General features: G+C 46.4%; 1 protein-coding gene across 1 annotated transcript in view; it reads right to left on the bottom strand.

Moving 5' to 3' along the window:
• The window catches only part of Kiaa1217 (KIAA1217 ortholog), a 289499-nt gene extending 264201 nt beyond the window's left edge, over window positions 1–25298 (bottom strand). Inside the window, 2 exon segments of the mRNA XM_038332995.1 lie at window positions 13409–13692; window positions 25021–25298. Of these exon segments, the coding sequence (XP_038188923.1) occupies window positions 13409–13692; window positions 25021–25090 (354 nt within the window). The 5' untranslated portion in view covers window positions 25091–25298.
• Window positions 25299–26950: the final 1652 nt, after the last annotated feature.

Raw genomic sequence — 26950 nt, forward strand, 5'->3', positions numbered from 1 at the left:
CTACAAGTCTTTACTTGGCTGTTGTAATAACAAGAAGAGAAGTATGGAAAAGAGGAGGGAGAAACAACTCTTTGCAGTCACTCTTTGTAACCTCATGCCTCTAAGTAAAAACGACACATCATGTGTGAGACATCAAAGCTCAGAGTTGTTCCACAGCACCATGACCGCCACCCTCACTGTACGAGGTGAAAATGGAGGCTTAAGGGTATGAATTTACTTTGCCCAAGTCACAGAGCTAGCGAGTGAGGAAACCAGGGCTCCTTTGTCAACCTCCTCTGTAGTAACTGAAAACAACATTTCACTGAATGCCAATTCTGGTGCTAATCCACATTCTCAGACTGCAGGATTTCAAATTCTGGGCTTACATGTTCCAAACATTTTAAAGCCTACTGCTAGCTTTTAAGTAGTTTTTTGTCTCAAAAGTTTTAAGTTCCCATGTCCCAGGTAGCTTGAGCCCGGGCTTTGATCCATGCTTTACAGGAAAGAGACAAATGAGTTTTCTCTGTGTTCTCTTGAAGACACAAAACAGTAAACAAACACCCAGGGGAGAGCCGCTTTTGGTTAACTCCTGATTCTGACCACCTGAGGGGCTTACATGCAAGGGCTTACTGGGCTGTCCACCTGCCCCCACCACCAAAGTGACCGCTCAGAAGCAAGCTTTTGAACCACCATCATTTCTCTCTTTTCCCATGAAACCTTCATCTGTCCTCTTGCTGCTCACAACTATTTTCTTAAAAGTCTACAAACTAAGAACTGCAGCATGGTTATTCTTTTCTAGTCCTAGAAAACGTGTTTATGAAAAATCATTCAGGCACACTCACAAACAAAATGACCGTTTGTAAATGATTCCCGTGTTATTTCTGGGGTGTTCCAAGGATTTTATTTTTCATATTTCACCAAATTAAAATCCGGAACTATGTGAGCCTTAGCTTAAGATGCACACATGCCCCTGCCCCCCCCCCACACACACGCAGGGCATCTGGAAATGGTCAACAAATGCATGTAATATCTCCGTTCTCAGCCACCCTGTAAATCCTTATCTGTGGTTCTTACAACATTGTGCATTGGCGCAATCAGCATAATGTAGAATACATCACTTGTTTTTCAGCTCTATTCAAAAATCTCAGTTCATTCAATAACAACAACAAAAAGCCCTTAAAACAGGCCTGGAGCTGGAACACCCTGTGTGGGAAAGCCATGCTTATAGACTCCATTCTTCCTGCCAAGAGAACAATGCTGAGAGCAGACCACAGTGTTTCCAAATAATCTTTTAGCAATAACTGGGAGAAAAGAACAAACAAAGAAAAAGCCATGTATTTACCTGTCCCAAGCACTCCACAGGTGAGGTGACAGTAAAAGGAGGAATCCTAGTTCATCTTCTGGAACTTTCCATTTCCAATGGACTGCCGGGTCATCCTCCTTCGGAGCTGCCAGGTAAGCCCCCCTCCATGTCTCTGCTGTTTTCTTTTGCAGTTTTTCCCAGTGAAACTCTCCTCATTTGCATAAAGCCTACTTGTAGCCTATAGGACTTTCTGAGCAACTACTTGTTAAACTGGCTGTCTTGACATGCTCTTTCAAGCATGACATCATAAATCTCCATGGAAACCCTAACCCCACCTGCCTACATGCCAACGTTACCTGTCAAGTAAAGACTTAAACAATCATCCGAAATTGTTCATTAATGAAACCTTTTCAGAGGGGCTTGGGATCTTTGCACGCTGTAATTTGTGCTGTTGGCAGCGACGAAGCCGAGAACAGCGGCTTCGTTTTCAAAGCCTGAGCTGTTTTGCAGAAAACAATGATCAAAATTATAGGCATTCGTTAATCTGCCCCTCCCTGTCTAACAATGCACTTAATCAGTGTGGGGCGGGGGGAGAAATCACAGTGGCACATGTGTGCCTCTCCCTTCCCTGCCGGGCAAAGTTACTTTGAAAACTCTAAGTTCTTAAAAATCTTCAATCCACACTTCTGAGGCTTTCCGGGCTTGATTCTCCCACCAACCCCCTACCTACTTTTAACCAGGAAAACTGGCAAAACAGGTTCCTTACCTGAGTGTCTGTGTCTGTGTGTGCCTGTGCAGCTGCTTGCATTTCCAGTGGCCTGTGGCTACAGAGGGGGTAGGAGGAGGTGCAGGGAAAAGTTTAACCCTTTCCTAGCATGCATGCACATGTCCCCCAGGTTTATGGAGGTAACTAGATTAGCACTGAGCATCTCTTTGGGGATTTGGGCGGGGAGGGCACGCTCTGCTCTAAAAGACACCCAAGCTTTTATGCACTTCTGCGGTTTTCACTATCTCACATTTGAAAAAGAGTTGAGTTATTTTTAATCTGTTTATAAGTTCTTTGCTAGCTTCTCTGTCTGTATGTGTCGTGTGTGTGTGTGTGTGTGTGTGTGTGTGTGTGTGTGGTCAGAGCCTGCAGAAGCAAGAAACCAGCATCAGATCCCTTGGAACTGGAGATAAAGACAGCTGTGAGCCACCATGTTGGTGCTAGGAACTGGTGCTGGCTCCTAAGGTCAGAAAATGCTCCCAACCATTAAGCCATCTCTCCACCACCTCATTTTTTTAATGGAACCTTTTCTGACTACCAAAAGAATTGGACACATTTTTGGTCAATTTGTCCCCAAACCCTCTTAGTTATAATGCTGAATTCATCATTCTTTCTTCCCACTACCAAATGTGGTGCAGAAACCCTATGTTTTCCAGTTTTAAAACTGGTGAGCTCCAGGAACTGGAAAGGTTTGCGTGGACTTGGTTCAAATCCACAGGAGTTCACGAACCATTGGCTGTCAGGAGTCACAGCATAAAGGGCTTCCGTGAGACTGATGGGATCAGACACAACACCACGGTGCTGGATGCAGCAGTGCCTGCCCTAACTCCCTAGCATCCTGCGGTGAACTGCACCAGGCTCAGCAGCAGATGCCCTCAAAGGCCAGAGAGCAAGCGTTAGCCTTTATAGTGGGCCACACTCATGCTACCTTCTGCAGAGAGCAGAGCGCCTGCTCCAGAAACTCAGAACGGCTCTTCCTGTTAGGAAACAGAAAGGGCTTTGGATCCCATCCACTGAAAATTCTGAGTTCTGCATTGCCCCAGTGCACAGTCAACAGATGGGACATTGCCTTTGAAGGGAGCCACGAACAAGCCGGGTTTAATATGACAGCTTGGGTTGGAATACTCCTGGGATACAAGGCTATTGTCAGAGAGTCAATTACTGCCTCTGTGTCGTGAAAATGCATCCAGATGAAACCCACGCCTGTGCTTTACCCAATGGGGCACGAACACAACATGAGACAAACAAAATCAAGAAAGAACCAGATCTGGGTTTGATTTGGTGGAATCTACAGATGGAGAGGAGGCACTATTCAATTACAGTTATTCCTCGAGGTTCCATTAGAGAGGAGCACGTGAACGTAGATTCAGCAGGCAGAGTGCCTATAATGGGCCAAATCTTCCCTTTGGCTTATTTAGGAAATGACAGTATCTCAGCTTTTGCTTACTCACGTCAAGCTTGGAAAAGAGATTCAAAAAAATCAGCATGTGAAAGGCACAAGGGATAATTACAGAAATAAGTCGGAGGCAAAAGCCAGGATTAACCCATTCACAGGCAGGCAAGCAGAGGTAAATGCTAGCGATGACATCATTACTTTATGTGGGAACCTTGGCTGATTTAGTTTCATGTGCCAGCAATCTTAGCAATAAGGTCAACACATGAAGGCTGGCACAGATGCCAAGACTTGATTAGAGGTAGCCCGACCAATATGGACTTCTCTTAGAGTCCCCAGATGAGAGCAACCCAGAGGTGCCTAGCACTTTAAAAGTATCCTGATCTCACTAAACCAATAACCAAGTTTAGGCACAAAAATGTAAAGGTTTGTACATAAAATGTCTCCTACTGGTTCGTGTGTCTGAATGGCTAGTCTCCAGCAGGTGGCGCTGTTTTGAGAGGCCCAGGCACCTTCAGGAGGTAGGGCCAAGCTGGGGGAAGTTGGTAACTGGTGGGGCCTGGAGATCTCCGGCACTACCTGCTGCGCTTCAGCTGCTCTCCGCTCTCTGTACTCCTTACCCTCCCTTCCTCATTGGTCGGCCAGAGAACACCAGGAAGCAGCCTCGAGTTTCCACACCATAGCTGCCCCAGCATGCATGCCTTCTCCCTCCGCCACGATAAAGTTTGCTTCAAACCACGAACCCAAATAAATCTCTACGTGGGTTCTTATACCAGGTCCTCCGTTGTAATCAGGAGAAAAATAACTAATGCAAGAGACTGTTCTGTTTCTAAATTTAGCGACAGCACAGTCATCTATAATTGATTCAGGAGAGCAAATCACACTCTTGAGTTTGTTTCAACAAGTCTATGCTGTAACCGAAGTGCTCTCAGAAATAAAGCCCCTGAAAATTCAGAGTACGCGAGCCCTGCTAGAAGAGGTTTCTTACCTACGCCTTAGAAACTGTCACTCAGGGAGAGGTACTTCAGCGGATACTTCCTCTGTTAAACAATTCACCCTTACTTCGTGTAAGCGTCCCAGCTCCAGTGCGAATGCGAGGACCATTCCCATCGTAAGTGTAGATGGCTCAAAGGGATTGGGTTGGGTGGGTCTGCCCAGAAACAAGGTGTTGGAGTCTCTATATAAATCTGGGAGGGCCCAAGATTTGACGCCAGAATACCGGTGTTTAACTACAGGTGGCATTACCCCTAGCTTAATAAGCCCACTCCAAACAGGGGATGTGAAAACCCTCACTAAATTCAACCAGGCCAAGTGGAGTTCTTCTGTAACTAACTGGGGTTCTAGGATTGTCCGTCCATGGACAGTCTAAGATGGAAGTAGCATCGGCAACAGTGGCTGCTCAGAGGGAAGGCATCACTCTAGCTCCGGGCTGTATGCAAGTCCGCGGGGACAGCAGAGCGGCGTTGATACATCCTAGCTCAGGGCTCAGCCCTCATGACCTCAGGGCCGGCAGATAGCAAGGATGAAGACGAGGTCTCATGTAACAAACCCACACTCTCTAGAAATCACTGCAACCTCATCCAAAGGAAGACAAATGGCCACTAAAGGAAGCAAGGACATATTCTGTAGTTGGAAATCATACTTTGGTGTCATCAGAAGAAAATCAGCATTTGAACTTCTGAGGGAGATGATGGAGGCCAAGCCTGGAAATAGTTCGCCCCAGCTGACCCTGATGCTCAGGCTGGCGGGATGCCATAGATTTCTCTTCAAAATCACACGTTCTCGTTTTACTATTACTTAAAGGTACCAGGGGACAGTTAATTCTGTGTTGCCACTTGGCTAAGCTGAGGTGCCCAGGTGTTCCACCCGCCTCGGTTTTGCCGTGAAGGAATGTCTGAGATGTGACTCCCATCAGTCATTAGGGTGTGAGGAAAGCAGACTACCCTCCATAATTCAATCCGCAGAAGGCTTAAAGTGCAATGGCTGAGCTCTCCCGACGAGAGAGCATTTCCCTTTTTCTCCTCTGGCTCCGCAGAACCCTGACTGACGGATCTCATAACTGCAGGCTGCATGTGTGCAGTCTGGTTTTCTGGGCATAGGATCCAGCTCCCATGGGCCTCTAGGTGTGTTGTAAGTCATCTCACCTGGAGTCGCTGGCTGCCATGTCCAATACACTTGCCAACAGCAGTAAAGTCAAATGCCTGTCATGAGCCTAGCATGAGCCATATGTGATCAGAGATGAATAGACAGATTTGAGATAAATTAAAATGAAGTGATGGTGGAATGCTTGATGTTAACATGTAAACTCTCCTGTGAAAATCCAGACTGACTCTGGGAATGGTAGGGCATGCCTATCGTCTTAGCACGCAGCAGGCAGCAGCATAAGGATTGCTACAAGTTTGAGGTCAGCCTGGGCTACAGAGCAAATCCCAGGCTAGCCAGGGCTCTACAGAGAACTATTAAATTTAAACTAATTTGGGGCTGGTGAGAGGGATCAGTGGGAAAAGGTGCCTGATGCCAAGACTGACCACCTGAGTTTGATCCACAGAAGACACATGGCAGAAGGAGAAAACTGAGTTGTGCAATTTGTTTTCTGACCTCTGCATGTTACACCATGGTGCATGCACACATGCACACAATAAAAAATATAAACAACTGAAAATACCATTGAAAATGAAACTTGGGCTGGGGAGATGGCTCAGTGGTTAAGAGCATTTGTGGCTCGTGTAGAGGATCTGGAGTTCTGAGCACCCACATATTGGCTCCAGTTCCAGGGGATCCAACATCCTCTTCGTGTCTCCATGGGAACCAGGCAAACACATGTTCCAAATATATACATGCAGCAAAAACAGTCATATATGCAAAATTAAAGCTTTTTAAAAATTAAACTCATTTAAAGAAATTATAAAAGACAAGATAATTTTAAAACCTAGGAAAGGGTATTATTTAAGATGGAAGCTAAAAACAATGAGAAAGATTACCTGAAAAGAGAAATGGAAGCTGATTCTTGGTTAAAAAAAATAATGGAAAAAGCAGACCTGAGAGAAACTACTTGCTCTCTATGAGCTTACAGGACATGAAAATGCTGTTACTAACTAGAAGGAAACACGGATGTTTCATGGAGTAGTGGGGGAAAGGACCGGGTCTTTAAACAGTAGTGCTTCTCACACATTTTATATTTAGCGTGCTTTTGCACAGGAGAGAGTTCCGGTTCCATTGAAATATCTGAAAACAGAAAAAGAAAGGAGCAAAGAAACGGAGTAAAAGCAAAACAAGGGGGACATAAAATACATGCTCGCTCACCACTCTCCCAGCACATTTGGGCCATGGTTTGTCTCACTCTGCATTTCCTGTCCTTCCCACACCTGCTCAGCCTTCAGCATCTTGGTGCCAGCTAAGCAACATCACTGACCTAGGAGCAAAGCCAATAAAGGCTCAGGAAACCAAGTCATTGCACATTCCATTTGTGCAAACGTACTTCTTAGGAGTAAGAATTGGCAGGGCAATGCCTGCTAATTGCCCCACACTCTCAAAAATCAGCCCTAGTTCAAAGGTCCATCCCAAAGACCCAGAACAAGCAAGGCTCAGGTTTACCCTTCTACAAAGACATGCTTGTAGGTGCCCCTGGAAAACCACAGATAAGGGAACTGGGAGGACAGAGAAAGAGCAGCCCTGCTAAGCCAAAGACGCGGAGATGAGAATGCGAAGTGGGGTTGCAGTAAGGCTGTGGGAGAGCCGGCCTGAGAGGCTGCAAAGAGATGCTTCCAAACGCTATCGAACAGGCTCCAGACCTGATGCGTCCCCACCCAAGTCATCCCCACCAACAGACCACAAGGGCTGATACCATGGCATCGGTTCTGTCCTCTCGTTATTACCACTAATGGTACTTTCACATTCCCCCTTTTCCCTTTCATTTTTATGTGTGTGACTGTGTGTGTAGTGTCTGTGAATATGTTTGTGTGTGTACGTTGGGAGTGTGCACATTGTGTGTGTGTATGTGTGTGTGTGTGTGTGTGCACGCACGTGTGAAGGTCCGAGGTTGATGTTGGGTGTCTCCCCTCTATGTTGAGACCCAGTACTCACTGAGCCCACTAACTGAATAGACTGACTGGATCTTCTGTCTCTGCCACTGCTCTCCACCTCCCCCTTGTTACAGACAATGCTTGGCTGTCTGTGTTTCTGCAGGGGATCCGAACTCAGGCCCTCATGCTTGCACAGTCAGTAGAGCATCACCAACTCAGTCATCCCCCGGCCCTTCTCTCCCAGCTCTCTAGTCTCTAAATGTTTCCGAGCACCACGGACTACTCGGCGACTTGCACAGGCTGAAAGATAGAATGAAACCAGAAACCAGGTCTCTTCGTTTTTTGAGTGGGTGGGTGGATGGTGGAAGCAGGGTCTCTGTGTAGCCTGAGTGTCCTGAAACTCATCATGTAGACCAGGCTAGCCTTGAGTTCACTGAGATCTGTCTGCCTCTGCCTCTGCCTCTGCCTCTCAAGGGCTGGGATTAAAGATGTGTGCCACCATCCCAGCTTCTGAAATCAAGTTTCAGATCCATTCCACTGAACCTGCGACAGCCCTTCCTGTACCTTTATTCTCCTCCAGTCTGTTACTGTTCTCGTCTTCCTTCCTAATGTCTGGTATGTCCGTATGTACTTCTAGTTAGGTTCCAGACCATAGCCACCCTGGACCTTATCACTGCTGGTCTGTCTGGACACCAAGGCAGATATCAACCAGTTTCATCAACCCTCCCACACATCACTGAAAGCTGATTCTGAAACTTTGCCTTTAGTATGATTCCATACCATGGTCCAGATCCATGGATCCACACTTTCTGCTGCCATTCAAGGCTCAGTTAGCACAACCTGCCTTCCCTCTCCTTGTATCCACTGACGTTCTTCTCCAAAGTCTACTTCTGCCTTTCCTAGGCCTCTCCATTCTTGTCTGGCATCATCTCTCCGACCCTCCCTACTCCAGAAGAATGCCATCTATCAGGATGCTTGCCATCGGTGAGACCTCGAGGACACGGAGGTTAACCAGGAAAACAGGGCTTCCTCATCTTTCTGAGACTGCAGTCAATTTCTGATCTCAGTGTGAAATTCTTCCCTGCTAACAACTCCCTCCATGCACTGATCTTCAAGCTTTGAGGTACATGGAATCATTTCCTAACACATTTCTCATAAAACACAAGACCCTAACTGTTAAATGTGTGGGTCAAATCAACTTTGCAAACAATGAGTATTTCTTTTGCCTTTTCTTCTCTCTCATTTTTTGCACATTGCTAGTTATTAAATCTCATTTAGACTAGGAAAACACTGTCACTGGGAAATAACCCTGTCCCAACACTGAAAGCTTGTTCCATGGCCACTTGCCTCAAATTTCCCACTTATGGTGGTTTGAATAAGAATGGCCCCAATGGGCTCATAGAATTGAATGCTTGGTTACCAGAGAGTGGCATTATTTGAAAGGATTAGGAGCCATCGCTTTGGAGAAAGTGTGTCACTTTGTGGATTTCAAAAGCCCAAGTCAGGCCCTGTGGCTTTCTCTCTTCCTGCTGCCTGTGAATCCAGGTATAGAACTCTCAGCTGTTATCCAGCACCATGTCTGCATGCATGCTGCCATCCTCCCCACCAAGGTGAAAATGGATTAAGCCTCTGGAACTGTAAGCCAGCTCCAATTCAATGTTTTCCATTATAAGAGCTGCTATCTCACTAAGCCATGACTGAGAAAAATAAGTCTTTAGTGCCAAATTCCACAATTAGCCTATAGTGAAGGCTGAACTCCAACCACACTCTGCCCTCTACAGCCAGGCAATGGGACCCCCTTTCTGATGCTCTGCCCAATTAAAAAAGCCCAAGAGGGCCTAGAGATGGCTCAGGGGGGTCAAAGGGCAGGTAACTCCTGCAGCCTACATAAAAAGTCTGACATGGTGACAAGCGTCATAATCACAGTCATCCAGGACAGGTGGGGACAGTGCCGAGAAGACCTCAGTGAGGTGGAGGTGAGAACCAGCTCCTCCAAGTTGTCCTGGTACCTTCACACATATGCTCGCTCACCCACATACCTTCATACGCATGTATACACACATAAAAACTAAGTAGCTGAGTAGCTGTTTGAAAAGACCTAAGAATGTGGAGGGAGACAGAAAGGTGCAGTCACTCTTCTGAAAATGCGCATTATGCTGCAAAGTGGAGACAGGAATGGGTGCAGTCACTCTTCTGCAAATACGCATTATGCTGCAAAGTGCACATCTGCATAGTTTAAAGACTTGGATGGACCTTAAAGTAATCTCTCAGCTTTTCAATAATTGAGAGTCAAGAAAATGCATTCATAGTTTCAAAAACTCAAATGCGGGGCTGGAGAGATGGCTCAGTGGCTAAGAGCATTGACTGTTCTTCCAGAGGACCTGGGTTCAATTCTCAGCACCCACATGGTGGCTCACAACTGTCTGTAGCTTTATTTCTTGGGAATGTGACAATCTCAAACAGACATACATGCAGGCAAAACACCAATGCACATAAATAAATAAGTAAGTAAGTAAATATGAAACTCAAATGCAGGGCCTAAACAAACAAACAAACAAATAGGAAACTCAAATCTACGGCCTAAATAAATAAATAAGAAGCTCAAACGCAGGACCAGGGAGATGGCTCATCCGTAAACGTGCTTGTCATACAAGCTTGGCAACCTACATTTTCTACCAGGAACCCAGAGAGAGGTCATAGGAAATGACTAACTCCACAAAGTTGACCTCTGACCTCCATACTTGTGTGTGTACACACAAATGTGAGGTCATAAATTCTTAAAAATTAAACCTAAGTTTTAAATTCTCCACTAGGAATATTCCAGTACTTAAACTAAGATTCTGAAGCAGGGGCACATTCTTCTTTCCATTGTGTTTGATAGCAAAGAATCAGAAGATTCCTAGATTTCTACTACCAGACTAGTATCTAAAATGCCAGATACATCATTTTTGACTTTCCCTCAACCATGCTGGGGAGGCAGCCAAGACTACAGCCCACAAAGGAGTAGCTGGTATTTAGAGGCTCAGAGTCTGGAGATGGGCATCAGATGGTGTTATTTGACTTCCTCCACAGGAAAAGCCACAGTCAGAAGGTCTGTGGACACAGCGAGGCAGGAAGAGTACTCAGGGGTGGTGAGAGACAAGGGAGGAGAAGTCAGAAGAAACATCCCAAGTCCCCCAAGGCTCCTCTGCTGTTGGGATGGGCACAAGACCTGAGTGCACACAGATGTGGCCTTCAAAGTCTCCCCCTTTTAGATAATCAGCACAGAACACAAAAGAGGTGGTGATGGGACTTGGCCTCTGTTCTCACCAGGAAAAGAACAGCTGCTAGGTCACCTTGTGACTCAGCGGAGGTGGCGATGTTGTTGGGGACAGTAGGCCAGTATCGGAGGCCGCTAACCCATTTCCCTTCCCATTTAACACAGATTTTCATCTTTTCTACCCTTATCTCCATCCCCTTCAAGTGTCCTGTCCCTTGTGTCCCTTGTGTGTGACAAGATTTACTCCAAACTTACAAGCCCTGGGCCTGGCACGTGGCTCAGGAAACAGAGGGATCCCTGTGAGTTCAATACCATCCTGGTTGTATAAGGGGTCCCAGAATAGCCAGGACTGACTGCACAGTGACACCCTGTCTAAGAAACAGACGAACAAACAATAATAACAAAAAACAAACTCACAGGCCACAACCTTTATCATTTAGAATAGCGGAATAAATAAACAAGGATTCCCAGTTCACACTTCTTTTGGTTAATCCCAGCTTTTCCTTGATGTGTAATCGTTACTGAGTTTAAGTTACTTCCATATGAATAGCTTTGTATCAATTATAGTGTCTCCCAAAACAGAGACATGAAGAGAAAAAAAAAAAAAAACACATATCCTATTGCTCAAATGCACATCGGTGCTGCCGAGCAGCCTTCAAAGGAAAGGTAGCCCTCCTTCCTTATGCAGGAGCGGGTTATTGGCCCATCTTTAGGTCAGCGAGGTTTCCTGTTTCCTCTTCAGTCCACACTCTGCCTTTTTGCAACACAAAGGAGAAGGAAAGGTGAAAAAGAAAGCATGTTTCACAGATTTAGGCAGCAGTCTGACAGAGTCCTTAGAGAACGGTCCACTTCAGGGAGAAAAGGAACTAAGGACAAACTGTGGGCTCAAATTCTACCAGATGATGCTCATACCCATCCCTATGAATAATCAAAAGCTGAATGACTTAGACAGAACTGTGGCATCTAACTGTCCAGACAGAAGACTGAAAATGTTGAGCTTGCCTCAGCCCCAGGAAGTCCTCGTGCCCTCCCCTCCCTCCCCCTACCTGCTCTCCACCCACTGGAATACTGGTAGAGGGCTCTTGGTTTGCGTTTGCTCCCCTCCAGGCAGTCTCCAGCCTCAAAGGTCAATCTGATAAGATGCCAGTGAGGGCCCCAGAGGAAGCCACACATCTCCTGTGACCCTAAACCTGCTCAGTCTGCTAAAAAGTAATTGCACACAGCCCAGGAACAATAAAACCCTGTGCCACACAGCTGGGTGATATCTTTGTGGCTGTCAAGATAACCAGAGAAAACAGGTAGCTGAAGACAGCAAAAAGCAAAGGATGCAAAAGAAAGCATCTGTGATTTCCACCAAAGAAGTAAAAAGAACAGCAGCAAAAAGCCTGACGTCAGCTTGAAAAAAAGAGGCTTGTCACAAGTCTATTCGTAGATGCTCCATTTACCTTGAAGTGTCCTCAGAGATTTTTGCCTTCATTCATTCATTCATTCACCCATTCACTCACTCATTCATTCATTCACTGTGCCAAGCACTTAAGTGTTCTCAGGATGAAGTGCAGTTGCGTAATGTCTCACTCAGAAAACAAAATCCTTCATGCCCTGTGATTTGATGCATTTGTGGTTGAAAAGAAAGCTCATTTGGGGAGAACTGCTTGGTACGTGAGCCTTCCTCTTGGGTCAGACTCCTCTGTTCTCTTGATATGCTGCTTAGGAGGACAACAGCTAAGACAGAAATCAGGAACAACATCATGACAGGAACACCAATCCATCTTTTCATTTTGAGCCCAAGGTCATCCTGCTCGTTAAAGCAATGAGCTGTGAGGGGCTGGAAAGGAGGCTCGAGGGCTGAGAACATTAGACAGCTCTTGTACAGGACCCAGGTTTGGTTCCCAGTACCCACACAGCAGCTCACACGTGTCTTCTCTGGCCTCTGTAAGCACAGGCATGCAGGGAGTTCACATAAACTCAGACACATACACACAAGCACACAAATAAAAACATTAATAACAGGCTGGGCGTGGTGGCGCATGCCTTTAATCCCTGCTCTTGTAAGGCAGAGGCAGGCAGAACTCTGTAAGTCTGAGGCCAGTCTGACCAGCCAGGACTTCACAGTGAAACCCATCTCAAACAAAGAAAAATCATCATCATCATCATCATCATCATCATCATCAATAGTAGTAGTGGTAGTAGTTATAATAATAATAGTACTAATAGTAAACAAATCTCTTTTTAAGAAAACAATGAATGAGCTATGTAAGAATGCTTTCCTAGCACAGGCAAGGCCCTGGGTTCTAATTTCAACACTGCAACAGCAACAACAAAGCAGACTGAGTGGGCTGGAGGAATGGCTCAGTGTCTTGTGCATGCCTGTAACCCCAGCTCCAAGGGGGGACACAGACTGGAAGATCACTTGGGCTTGCTGACTGCCAGTCTAGTGAGAAAATGTCAGCCCCAGGTTCAGCGGGAGACCGTTCCTGGAAATAAATGCAAACTGACATTGGAGGACACCTGAGAACACCTTCTAGCCTCTGTGCCCATGTATATAAGTTTGCATCCGCACATACGACTGAGTTGCATACCCTCACACAGACACTTACATGTACACACAGGTGAATAAGTGCTTCAAGTTTTAAAAATATTTTTAAATGAATGAGCAAGACCAGGATGACTGACAGTGTGTTCCTACCTGGTCCCTCAGCCTCTCCTGGTGACCCATGATTGCTGTGGCATGGTGGGGGTACTTCTGCTTTAGATGTTCCAGGAATGCCTCTCTCTTTCTATCCATCTCAGACGTTTGCATCCCCAGGATCTCTTTGGAACTTCGGGGACCACCTAGCGTGTGTCTCCTGGGGATATTTCGGGCAGGTTTGGAAACCTGAGCCCGGCTATGTCCATTAGACAGGCGTTCCTTGGGCCGGCGGCATGCTGCATCTTCCAGGGACGTTACATGAAGATTGCTTTTCCCTTGCTCTGCAAGATGAAGAACAAAAGTACAATTCACAATTAAGGATTTCACAGGAGTCTCGGGTTTGTGGCAGTTGCTAATGAATCAATGTAACTTAACAGATTTTTTTTTTGTTGTTTTTTTCTTGCAAGAAAGAAAAAAATTCTACAATCAGAAGTGATTTAAAAAAATGTACTTCAGATGCTGTAGCAAGTGGTTTTTTGCTATTTATTTATTTATTTATTTATTTATTTATTTATTTCTGCCATTGACTTTGTTACAAATGAGTAAGTGTGGCCAGACCAGGTATTTGCAGGTAACTGCTCCTGTGTCTATAATCACGGCAGAGTTAACCCCAGGAATTCTGACTATTTGAACACTTTCCATTATAGTTTCAACCTACTAATAGGATTTTATAATTTTTATAATCTGAAGATGGTTCTGACATATGTGGCTCAGCACCAAGAGGAATGACAGCTATATAGTCCTCCGAAGATCACTGGCACCAGCGAAGCACTGCAGAGTTCCATTTCTCCATTATCATCAGGAGCCAGGCAAGGGGAATATCATGAAAGGTAATCCACTGTATGGGGAGCTGTACAGTGAAGGTTCGGTTATATTTTCCCCCAAATGACTTCATCTGAAACACATGTAGCAAGAGAAGCACCATGGATATGTTTTGATGGTTCTGACCTAAGTAGACAACTTCCAACATAGAGCTGGCCTTTCAGAGTCCTGTCAGCTTATCCTTAGAACAGATCAAAGAGGGCTTAAGAGGTCAACACTTAGGGTTCAAAGCAAGTTAAAGATCCTACTGACCCTGTTTTTCTTGGTTCTGTTGTTTTCGGTTTTTTAGGATGGGGATGAAAGTAACAAACACTGAGAAGTTGCAAGAATTCAAGAACACGGTTCTTCACAGACTTTTGTTTCTTTGATTTTGTTCTCTTTCGTTTTGAGACAGGGTCTCACTATGTAACCTTGACTGGCCTGGAGCTTGTTGTGTTGACCAGGCTGTCTTTGAACTCACAGAGATCCTCCTGCCTCAGCCTCCCAGTACTGGGAGTAAAAGTGTGTGTCACCATCGCCCAGCTCTCACAGCCTTTCTAGAAAAAGTAGGCTCAGTGGGTTAAGGAATTTCCCACTAAGACCGAAGGTGTGAGTTCAAGCCCAAGCACCCACACAGTAGAATAAGAAAACTGGCTTCTGCCTGTTGTCCCCTGACCACTCCAGGCACATGTGCATTCCCCCATCATTATACTTTTTGTTTTTTTTTTTTTTTTCCAAAACAGAGTTTTTCTGTGTAGCCTTGGCATCCTGGAACTCACAGAGATCCACCTGCCTCTGCTTTCCAAGTGGAGTGTGGAGATTAAAGGAGTATGCCACTACCATGAGGCTTTGTAATTTTTATTTACTTATTTGTTTGTTTGGTTTTGGTTTAGCAATTTTTTTTAGCAGCAGCTGTCCATAGTTTAGACATAAACCAGTTCCCTAGAAGCAAGGGCACTGACACCCTAACACTGTTACAACCCTCTCTTTTTCTGGAGACTTCTGCATATAGAAGATCTCCACGTACCGAGTCCAGCTAGCAGGAAATGGAAACTATTTCACCTCTGGCTAGTTTTCCTATTCTAGTCTTCCCAAGCTCAATGTGTGCCCCAAGAACAATTCTTCTGTGTGCACCCACTCCTCATTTTTTGCTCATCACAGCATCTCCATCAGACACTGAGGAAAAAAGGGAGAGAAAAGCCCAGTTAGTTACTATCAGCTTTCACTAATTTCAGCAGTAAGCTTAGAGAGGGAGAAGGCAAATGTTTTGGTTAAGAACATATTGAGGAGTTAGTATAATTTTATTTAGTTAGTAAAAATAATCTTTATGAAGTAATAATATCCTTAATTTGCATCACAGTTTCTTTTTTTAGCCTCTTTTCCCTAATAATTCAGGAGTCATGGAGTTTTTTATATAGAGCAGAATGCAGGACTGGAGATGGAACTTGGAGGTGAAACTCTTGCCTGGGATATGCAAGGCTCTGGGTCAGAGCCACAAGACCACCACAAAAAACAAAGCTAAGAGCAGAAAGATCATATCTCAGGCCGAGAAGCGCATGTGCCACGAAGATGCTCAGCTTCATCTTTTGTATGTGCCACATACATATGTTTTTGTATTAGCCAAAACCATCGTGTGCGTGATAGAACCATGTGACTTTTCAAGACTGTTTTCGACAACATTAAAATAATCCATGTGAAAGTTATCCAGGACAGTTAGCGTAATGAACAAATATGAATCTCTGGCAAGGCTATTTCTTCAGACATACGAATAAAGAGTCACACATAGGGCTGGAGAGATGGCTCAGTGGTTAAGGGCGCTGCCTGCTCTTCCAAAGGTCCTGAGTTCAATTCCCAGCAACCACATGGTGGCTCACAACCATCTGTAATGAGATCTGGCGCCCTCTTCTGGCCTGCAGGCATACACACAGACAGAATATTGCATACATAATAAATATAAAAAAGAGTCACACATAACCAGTCAGACAGACAGGTGGAAGACACATTGTTGAACTCATAGGCCTTCAGCAACTCAGCTGCTCCATCTAGGGATCAGCAGGGTCTGACAATACAATGGGAACAGTCAGCCTCACAGCCTCACAGAGTCTCCCACTGAGAGACCACATAGAAACCACATAGGAGTAAGGATCCTGTGGTCACTGTCTGCACATTAACCTCTTCGCCATCCCACTGCCTGGACTTCAAACTCTCCGCCTTTCCTGACGCTTGTCATGGGGAAGTTACCTCAACTTTACACTGTTTATCTCTTTCACATTCCTGTGGATTTCTAAATAATTTTCCAGTTGTCTAACAAGGTTGAACATGTTGTGGATTAAAGGAGTGGAAACAGCACCCACAGTTAGCAAGAAAGACGACTTATGCAGGCTGCCTGGCGGACAGAGGCCACCTTTGTCTTATCACCCTCATCCATTGCTCCACCGGTCCCCTCTGCCTCTGTCCCAGCACCAGGAATCAGTGCCCGCACAAGCCAACACTGTCCACAGGAAACCACTTCACACTCCTCATCGTTACGTAGGCCCTTTCCTCTGTTCTTGGAAGCTGCCAGTCTCTGGAAGGAGAACTGGCATCTGGACCATTGTAGTCACGTGGGGAGAATGCAGCCTTTTAGCTGAGCGTAACGTCGGGCAGGGCATCAGAAACAAGAGAAGGAACAGGAACAGTGCATTTTGTCACAGTTCCACCACAGTCACGGTGTCAGACCCAGGCGGGTCAATTCCTCATTATCTGTATGAATAAAGAAAAGCACAAGTGTGGGCTCTCAAGCTGCAAACAGAAGGGCAGTTCTATTTCTTGTTTGGAAAGAACTTTAGTGCTAAGATGTAAATATGGGTGTGCCCAACTCCTTGCTATTCTGGGACTCCTTGTCTAACAAAGTAGTGAAGCTGTAGCCTGAAGACAAGGCCTGGGCAAAGCTGAAAGGCAGCCCTGTTTCCTCTTCCTGCCCCTCCCAAGCTCTTCCAGGGAGCCCACTTCCAGCAGGGCAAAGAGCAAGCAAGAGCTTCCAATGGAAAGCCAGCCCTTAAAGATTCTCCAGAGCAGAAGTGGGGAGGAGGAAGGCAGGCGGACCAAAGACCTGCTCCTCAGAGACCTGGGGACTCCAGCTGGGATGAGTCCACTTCCTGGACATGAAAAACAGAGAGGGTCTGGGGAGGCTGAATGCAAAAAGGCAGAGGTTATAGGAAGGCAAGCATCCCAAAGGAGCCGTCCACATAGAAGCTCTGCAGACAGGCAACTGCCTGCCGGACTGCGGGAGCCGGTGTCTTTGCCATGCTCGGGTTACTCTGGCTGCGTCAGATGACATGGTGAGGGATTTGGGACTTTGCATCATCTGGCCACTCCACAACCTGCTGGGAACCAGCGCCAAGTGCAGCTATCTTCCTGGGATAATTATTTTGTTTTATCTTATTTGCTTTTAATTTTGTTTTTTTTTTTTGTACTGAAGATTATACCCAGAGTCTTGTACATGCTAAATATGCACTCTACCATTGAATTAAATTTCTCTGAGAATTTCTTCCTTGGTCAAGGTCAGGGAGTCCAGTGGCTCACGTTTTCCATTTCAGCGCTCAGAAGGCTGAGGTAGGAGTTCAAAGCTAGCCTAGGTTACATAGTGAATTCCAGGTCAGCTGGGGCTGCTGTGTAAGAGAGCATGAACTCTTGTCTTAGATGGTTATCTAAGACACACACACACACACACATACACACACACACACACACACACACACACCCTGCTATATATTATGTATTCCACATACTCCTTTGTGTGTGTGTTTGCATATGGCGTATGCACACTTGTATTTGTGAATGGGAGTGTCTGTACATGCCTGTGCGGAGGTGAGAGATGGAGGGTAGGAGTTTTCCTCTACCACACCCCACCTTATGTTTTGTGAGGTAGGAAAATGGGAGCTCATCAAATTCTGTTAGTCTGGCTGTCAGCAAACCTGGAGACCCTCCCGTCTCCAGCTCCAGGGCTGAGACCATGGGCAAGTGCCCCACACTTAGCTCTTTACACAAGTTCTGCAGATCCAAAGTCAGGTCCTTCTGCTTGTGAGTCAGACACTTTGCCTACCTACTCCGCCACTTCGCTAGCTCCTCCTCGCTTCACAGCTGCGGTGTTGTGCTTGGTTTTGTTTTGTTTCTTTAAAGACAGTCTCTGCAGCCCAGGCCAGACTCACGCTTGCTGACCTCTGGAGTCAGCTGTCCAAATGCTAGGATTACAGCCCGTGGGCCCTCACACTAGGAAAGATGGAGCTTTCCAACCTTGCCAAAAAGCACTGGTCTTCAAGGAGAGGCTGCCTGGCTGTGAAGCCTTTGGGTGACAACTTACTGTGACAACCGCTGCACTCTGTATTGGAATGGACACATCCCCTGGGCTGCTCACTCAGGCAGATCCACTTCCTGTTCTCTGCATCTAACTGAAATCCCGTACTCATTCCAGTGAGTGCAATGTGGGCAGAAGTAACAAGAATCCCTTCATTCCTGACCCCTGGGACTCCTAAATAATTTTTCAGAGTATCTGTCTTTACTCTTTGGCCAGATGAATGCGAAGGATCCAGGAGACACCTCCAAAGTGATAGTGTGCTGATGGCGCAGAAGGGCCACCCAAGAGTTAGTTCAAGGGCAGCACACTTTAGTATGTGGGACCAGGAAATTAACCCTGACCATATAAAGCCACCGAGAACACTGGGCCTTAATAATGGCCATGTTTACTGGACACTCAGTTCAGTGTCCCTCGGTTTTCTAGTCCTCTTGCCAATATGACAGAGATATCACCATATACAAACGTGTACAGGAATTACCGCTGAAACGAGGCCATTGCATCCCTATAAAAGACCTCAAAAATTGAGGTCAGTGGGCTGGCAAGATGGCTCAAAAGAGGAGTGCTAGTAAGCCTGGCCACCTGAGGTCGATTCCCGGAAGCTGTAGAATGGTGGAGGGGGAAACTAACTCCACAAAGCTGTCCTCGGACCTCTATGCAGGGAGCCAGGCATAGCTGCACTCACATCACACATATTCATGATGATGATGATGATGACGATGATGACGATGATGATAATAGCGGGGGAGCTGAAGAGAGAGCTCAGGAGCTAAGAACATTGGCTGCTCTCCCAGAGGACCCAGGTTCAATTCCCAGCATCCACGTAGCAGCTCACAACTGTCTGTAACTCCACTTCCAGGAGATCCTAGCCCTCTTCTGGCTTCTGTGGGCACCAGGTAGGCATGGGGTACACAGACACACATGCAGGCAAACACTCCTACACATAAATACATTTCTTAAAAAATAATGTCAAGGATAAAAACAATTTCTGCTATCGATTTTATACAAAATAGGAACAGCTTGTTCCCTAATCCAGAAAAGCATTCTTGTGTGGATTCAAGTTAATTGACAGAGTCAGCTGTTCATTCACACAAATATTGATGAAATGCCTGTTCCAAACGCTGAGGGAGTAGGAGGGTGGTGGAGCAGTGACCAAGATAGATTGTATCTCTCTCCGAATAGGAGCATCCACGTGAGTAGAGAGACAGTCAGCAACTAATATACAATCTGAGTGTCAGACAGTGCTTTGAAGAGTGAAAGAAGACACGGGGTAGAGATTGCATGGGCTATTTCAGAGTGCAGACTGAGTGCCTCTCATTCCCTAGGCTGGCACTCCACAGGAGGCTGCCAGTCACTGGCCAGAGGAAGCAAGCAGGTGGACGGACTCCGGCATAGTTTTCAAAATGCTCATAAAAGCCAGAACAGGAACTCATGTTGTGGGGAACATCCTAAGGATCACACTAGGAGACCATGGCCTCCAAAGCAAACAAGACACAGATTCAAATTCCATCAACAGCCAGGCATGATGAAACACATCATACCCCAGTACTTGGCAGGAGGCAGGAAGATCTGGAGTTCAAGTCCAGCCTCAACCACATTTGTTCAAAGCCAGCCTGAATTACATGAGACTCCATCTCAAACAAAATACACCAATAGTTACCAAGTGCCCTCTCTGCCAAAAGCACACAGCATTTTACACTCTGCACCTATTGTAATGGTCTGTCCTGTCCCTTTAAGAGACAAGCCCCCCCCACTCCCTTCCTTCCCCCCCCACTCCCTTCCTCCCCCCCCACCTTCATGTTTTCCTTTCCACCTCAAGTCTCTCTCCCAAAGAGGCAGCTTCTGCCTTTCTCCCTGCTCCACACTCCCCTCCAGCCCCGTTTCTCTTTCTCTGCCTCTCTCTGCTTTTCCCCCTTCTCCCCTTTCCCCTTCATTTCCATAACCCACTTTATTTATTTATATCCAATCTCACTCTGCATGGCATGCCTATCCGTCTCAGTCTCTCACCCGCCACGTGGCTCCCTGCTTGGCTGCCTTTGTGGCCGACCGTGGCCTCGTGCCTGCTGCCCACTGCCACCACTTGAGGATCTGCAGCATTTTATTTTTACCATAACACCTATGGGGGTCACAGAACTAAATATCGAGCTATGAAAGAAGTTAGCAACAGTGAAGGGTTTTGAAGCCTGCAACAAACAACAATTAATTCAAGTTCATATATGGATAACCAGGGGCTGAAGATATAGCTCAGACATTAAGAGCATTCACTTCTCACAGAGGCCAGGTTTGATTCTCAGCACCACATGGCTGCTCACAAATTTGTAACTTTAGTTCCAGGGGATTCCACACCCTGTTTTGACCTCCACAGGTAGCAGGCACACACAAGGTGCATAGACTCAGGTGCGCGTGCGCAAACACACACACACACACACACACACACACAAAACCGTGGTAGCACATGCATTTAATCCCAGTTCCAACACTGAGGAGGCAGAGGCAAGAAGATTCCTGTGAGCTCTAGGCAAACTTGGTCTGTATAAGGAATTCCAACCTAGCCAGAGCTAAATAGTGACACTCTGTCTCAAAAAAAGAAAAATGGGGGGAAGGGGGAAGAACTTTCTATTACAGTTAATTGATGTTTACGATGTTTATTTAAAAGTTTTATTTTTAATTATAACTGTGCATTTGCACATATGAATACAGTTTCCCAGAGTCCAGAGGAAGACATTGGATTCCCTGGAGCAGGAGTTATGAGAGGTTGTGAGCTCCTCAGCATGGGACCTTGAGTCCTCTGGACAGCAGCGCATGCCCTTAACCACTGGGCTATCATCTCTCCAGTTCCAAAGGGATTGTTTTAAAATAAGCTTCTTTATGACTTAGCTCCAGTAAATGTTTGATTTATATGCCTCTCTTATAATTGTATATATCCAGAGTCATACAAATCTTCCCAGATGAAAGACTCCAGGGGCAAAAAAAGTTTAGGAAGTCCTTAACCCACGGTGCTATCACTGTTCCCCAAATTCTTGAGATGACCATATGCCTGCTACCTTTCTTAAACAGCTCTGGGTTACACCTGTTGCACAGCAAAATTATTTATAGAGTTCTCTTTCATTCTCAAAGGTGTGAGTTACATGATCACCCAAGGTCTCCCTGCGTACAGCTGCCTGATAACACAAAGTCTCCGGGGTAGTGTCGCTGGCCTTCTGTCACCCAGTGAGACACAGTCCTGGCCCAGGAACCCCACATTGTAACTGCGGAAACCGATACACAGACAGAGATACAGAGCAGAGCACAGTGACAGAAGAGCACATGCGGCTACAAGTGATGTTGGCCTCAGAGATGCTGCTCCTTCAGCTCACCCTAAGAAAGCCGTGCACATCCCAATGGAGCACGCTCGGAGCAGCACATGCAGTGAAGCACACACGGTGAAACACACTCAGTGAAGCACACGCGGTGAAGCACACTCAGTGAAGCACACGCGGTGAAGCACACTCAGTGAAGCACACGCGGTGAAGCACACTCAGTGAAGCACACGCGGTGAAGCACACTCAGTGAAGCACACGCGGTGAAGCACACTCAGTGAAGCACACTCAGTGAAGCACACTCAGAGAAACCCATGCGATGAAACACACTTGGTGAAGCACACACAGTGAAACACACTCAGAAGCACACTCAGTAAAACACACACGGCGAAGCACACTCAGAGCAGCACACTCAATGAAGCACACGCGGTAAAGAACACACGATGACGCAAATGCAATGACGCACATGCAATGACGTAACGCAATGACCTACACACGATGAAGCACGCGTGGAGCAGCCAGAATCAAATCTTGAGATTCTCACTGGGTCTCTCTCTCCTTTTACTATTTTTCCAACCCTCCTTCCAATGTCCCTAACCTGTCAGTTCTTGAAGGCCCAGGTGCAATCTCTTAGTTCTTGGGTGCCTGGGGCCATCAATCAGCACAGAGGCAGGCAGGAGTGAGAGCTCAGTCTCCAGTCCTCCCGGCAACCACTGACCAACACCTGTATACTTTTCTTAATCCCCACACACCCTAAGGAAATGCTGCTCCTCTAACCCAAATTGCACCCCCACCCCCCAGCTATTTCTCTTAAATGCTTTTCCCCATAGGTAAATGCAGCTCCATCCTTCCAGCCACCTGGATCAAATCTTTTGAAGGTGTTTCTGACTTCTCTTTTCTACTCAACACTACATCTGATCTTAGCAAATTCCTTTAGCTTTGCCATCCAGTCTACCTCAGGAATCTGCTGGCTTCTTATCGCCTGCTGCTTATCACCATCTAGCCAAAAGCAGCAAGGAGCCTGTTTTACTTCAGGAGCCTCCTTAACAGGCCTTTCTGCCCCTCCCCCAATCCACTTGTGTTGAGCTCCACACAACACCTCAGCCACTAAGTGTCTGCGAAAACGCCTGGTAGAGTTCTTGAGTTCTTACCTAAGACGCTTAAGGCTCTAGGTTCTCTACCAGGGTTCCAAATTAATTAATTAAAATTAATTTCTTTAAATAAAAGGCAAGTCATATTTGCTAGAAGTGCCCCACCTCCCATGAAGTAAGCGCCAATGACCTCCCCACAGTTCCACAAGCCCTACAGAATTCGGCCTGGGCGACCTCTCAACCCCTTTCCCTTCTCTCCTCCTCCCAAGTTCCTGCTCTTTTCTCTCCTGCTGTGAATTTGGTTTTCTCATCTCTGCTAGAGTGTCACCTCAGTGACATGCTCTCTCATAATCCTTGATTTTACCCCCACTTCCTTGCTCTTCCCTTATTTTTTCCTATAGCCTTATTTTTAGCCAACAGAATCACCAGATAAAACAAAGGATCTCCAGGAAAATAGGAAGCTTAGGAGCATAAAAAATATTTTTGGTCTAAGTCTATCCCACACAATCTTTAAGAAATACGTATGCTTTAAAATGACTCATTGTTTCTCCGCTTTATTTACTAAGTCCAGCATCCCAGCCATCTGACAGGCTCCTCATTTGGCTTATTTGTTCATTGTTTGTTTCTGCCCCACCCTTAGCCCTTAGAACATCATCAGTCCAATGAAGGGGACTATTTTCCAGTCTGGGTTCTGCATCGCTGGATCCCCAGCGTCTTGGTACAGTGACTACTACAGAACAGAAGTTCAATATCCATGGAGTGGACGAGTAAGCGGAGCGAGGATCTGACCACCCCAACCTCGGAAACATCAATGAATTCCTCCGCCTGTTTAGGAGTCGGTTCTTAAATTCGTCCTGGTCTAATTGCCCCCTCTAGAATCGGGGTCTTTTCTTTCAGGACAGCCCCAGAGGTTGAATTCCTGTAGGAAGATTGGCCCTATCAAAAGAGTGGGAGGAGGGCTTAGCCTGGATGCCACCAACCCCGGGCCCCTCAAACCGAGCTTAAATGTTGGGACGTTCAGACGAGGACTGACGCCCCCAGGCTCAGGGATTCATTGAGCATTTAGGAGACAGGCTTCCTTTTCAGTTGGCTGGGGGATTTCTCTCTCCTGATTGTATTTTCTTCTGTCTGGCTTGGTTTTGCATTTTCAGTGTGGATGAGTCATGTGCTACTTCCTTTTTTTTTAATTTAAAAAAACACACACCTTTTCCCTTGTGCATAATCCCCACTCCCACGCGCTGCCGTGCACAGCTTTGCACTCCTGCACATCTTTGTGTTACTAACTGGCCCCTGCATGAACCTGGACGGGTAGGGCAGGGGCGGTTCAAGATTGTGTGGTAGGTGCCCCGACAGCCTACTCAGTGAGAGGGGCAGATGGGCGCCAGCATCACTGTCTGCAGCTACCCACCCTCCCGGCAAGATTTACTTGGAACTATATAAGGTTCTGGAAATTCCCTACGGAAAAGACAAGTCTATTATAAACACAATGTAAAAAAGAAACTGCTTGGAGAAAATACAGGAAAGCTGTTTTAAGAACTCCCAACTTTTACATTTAAACAGAAAGCCCCAGAGTTCTATCTATCATCCAGATGCTCAAGTACTCCCCTGCCGTTCGGATCTGCAAAATAAAAACATTCTTAAACTCCAATTTAACTCTAAAGCACTGCAAAACTTTGTATCCTGCAAGAAGTCCCCCCCCCCCCCATGAAAACTCCTAACCAATGAATGGAACCGCAGCGCCCTGAAGGTAGGCGCAAAACTGCCTTTCAGAGCCTCCTGAAGCACCGGGAAATTATCAAACCGCTGTCGGGTGATTCATTTGTCATTGCTTAGGGATCCCGCACAAATTGCTTGTTCACTGTTCGACCAATTTGACACCATGCACCGCCTCTTCCCCAACTTAGGAAGATCTCACCACAAATAAAGTAGAGCCTAGAAACCACAGCTCTGGAATTAGTTTGAAAACGCACCCCCCTCCCAAACACTCCCCCCCCCCAAAGAAATAGACTTTTTGTGGCGCCAGGCTCTGGGTCTCCAGTTCTAAGCAGCGTGTGTGTAACTCCATCTTTGAGGACTGTTACTTACGGGGCATCTGTCTGCTGTCTGCCGAGGGAGGCAGGTTCGGCTCACATTTCTGGCCTTCGCTTTCTTCCATTGTCCCTGCCGGCCGCCCAGGCTCCTCACTCTGGAAACTTCAGAGCGCAGTTCGGAAAGCTCGCAGAAAGCGCTTGGAAGGGGGCCCGGGGGTGGGGCGGAGGGGACCGGCGAAACCCCACCCCAACTAGTCTCCACTCCGGTGCAAAGTCTCCCTCGCCAGGGAAGACCGCATTCCAGGGCCCGGCCTCTCTCGGCCCGGGTCCCAGAGCGTCCGCCACCCGCCCGCTGTCGCCAGGACTGGGGGCTGTGCCCTGGAGGCGGCCGCTGTCCCCGCCTCTGCCGCTCAACAGGTGACCGCTCTGCTGACCCAGGACGCAGCCAGCCGGCTTTCCCCGGACGAGGCAAACACTTCACACAGGAGTAGGGACAGGAACTGCTGTTGCAAGTCAGGCCCAGCCCCCTTGAATCTCAGGAGCCCAATAGGCCCCCCAGATAGGCTGAGTAATAAGCAGCGAACCGCTGAATCCTCCAAAGTTATGAGAAACCTCTTTAAAAGTTTTTTCTTTTTTTCTTAAAGATAAGTATATGCTAAATGTTGTGAAATAAACACTCCACACACCAACTCTGTAGGGAACTAATTAGCATCTATAAAGAAGTATTGTAATTTTCTCTGGTCGACTTCAATCACTTCCTTACCAGGACTTTAACCCCTGGATTTTAAACCCTTCGCTTTGGTTCTTGTCTTTCTTTCTTTCTTTCTTTCTTTCTTTCTTTCTTTCTTTCTTTCTTTCTTTCTTTCTTTCTTTCTTTCTTCCTTCCTTCCTTCCTTCCTTCCTTCCTTCCTTCCTTCCTCCTCCTCCCTCCCTCCCTCCCTCCTTCCCTCCTCCTTCCTTCCTTCCTTCCTTCCTTCCTTCCTTCCTTCCTTCCTCCCTCCCTCCTTCCTTCCCTCCCTTCCTCCCTTTCTCTTTCTCACCTTCACTTTCTAAGACGCCTTTCCTTCCCCCAACACAGACACATGAACAGACACACACCATACACAACCATACACACAAACACACCTCTTGATCACAAATCTGAAAAGCCACCTAGTAAATTGACCTTCTGAGTTGCTCAAGTTAATTACTTAAAAACATCTGAAAGGCAATTAAAATGCTTTCCTTTGGATGGGCAGGATTACATCCGACAGACTTGTTCTCCTTTTAAACCACCTACAAATATTTATTTTGTTCACTACCCAGTCCTTGGAAAGCTGGCGAATTTCCCAGAAAGTGAAAATAGGAGGCACAATGTCCACACAAAAAGGATGGGAAAATAATCTAAGCAACATTTGCCCCGGCTCTTATGGAGATTTGAAAAGAAATCTGCTGCCCCATGTCATCTCAGGGGGAGAGGACAATGGTCACCCTGGCCGTCACACCTTCACCCAATTGACAGTCCACTCAAGCAGGATTGGACACTGATTTAGAACAGGAATGTGCGCAGAACAATGGCTGGCCTCTGGGCTGGATTGTGGCCTTGAATCACCTGTGTGTCTTGGCAGCAGAAGGGACATATTTTGGCCACTTCAAAGATAAAAATGCAGAAGTCGGTGAAAGACAAAGGAGTGTGCCCCCAGTTAAGGCATGGGTGACACCCACGCTGGGAGAAGAGTCCCTTAATCCCAACCAGGGTTTTTCTGCAAATCCAAGACGATGTGGAGGTCTTGTAGAAAACTCAAGCAGTGAACTAGCAGGGGGAATATAGACAGTGGATTCATTTTATATTTAAAGATTTATTTCCATTTTATGTGTATGGGTGTTTTGTGTATGCATATGTATGTGTACGCTTTTGGTGCAGTGCCCACAAAGGCCAGAAGAGGGCATTGGTTCTCTCTAGCTGGTGCTAGATAGATGGTTTTGAGCCACCATGTGGATGCTGG

This window comes from Arvicola amphibius, chromosome 6 (genome assembly GCF_903992535.2).
Source record: "Arvicola amphibius chromosome 6, mArvAmp1.2, whole genome shotgun sequence".
NCBI lineage: Eukaryota > Metazoa > Chordata > Mammalia > Rodentia > Cricetidae > Arvicola > Arvicola amphibius.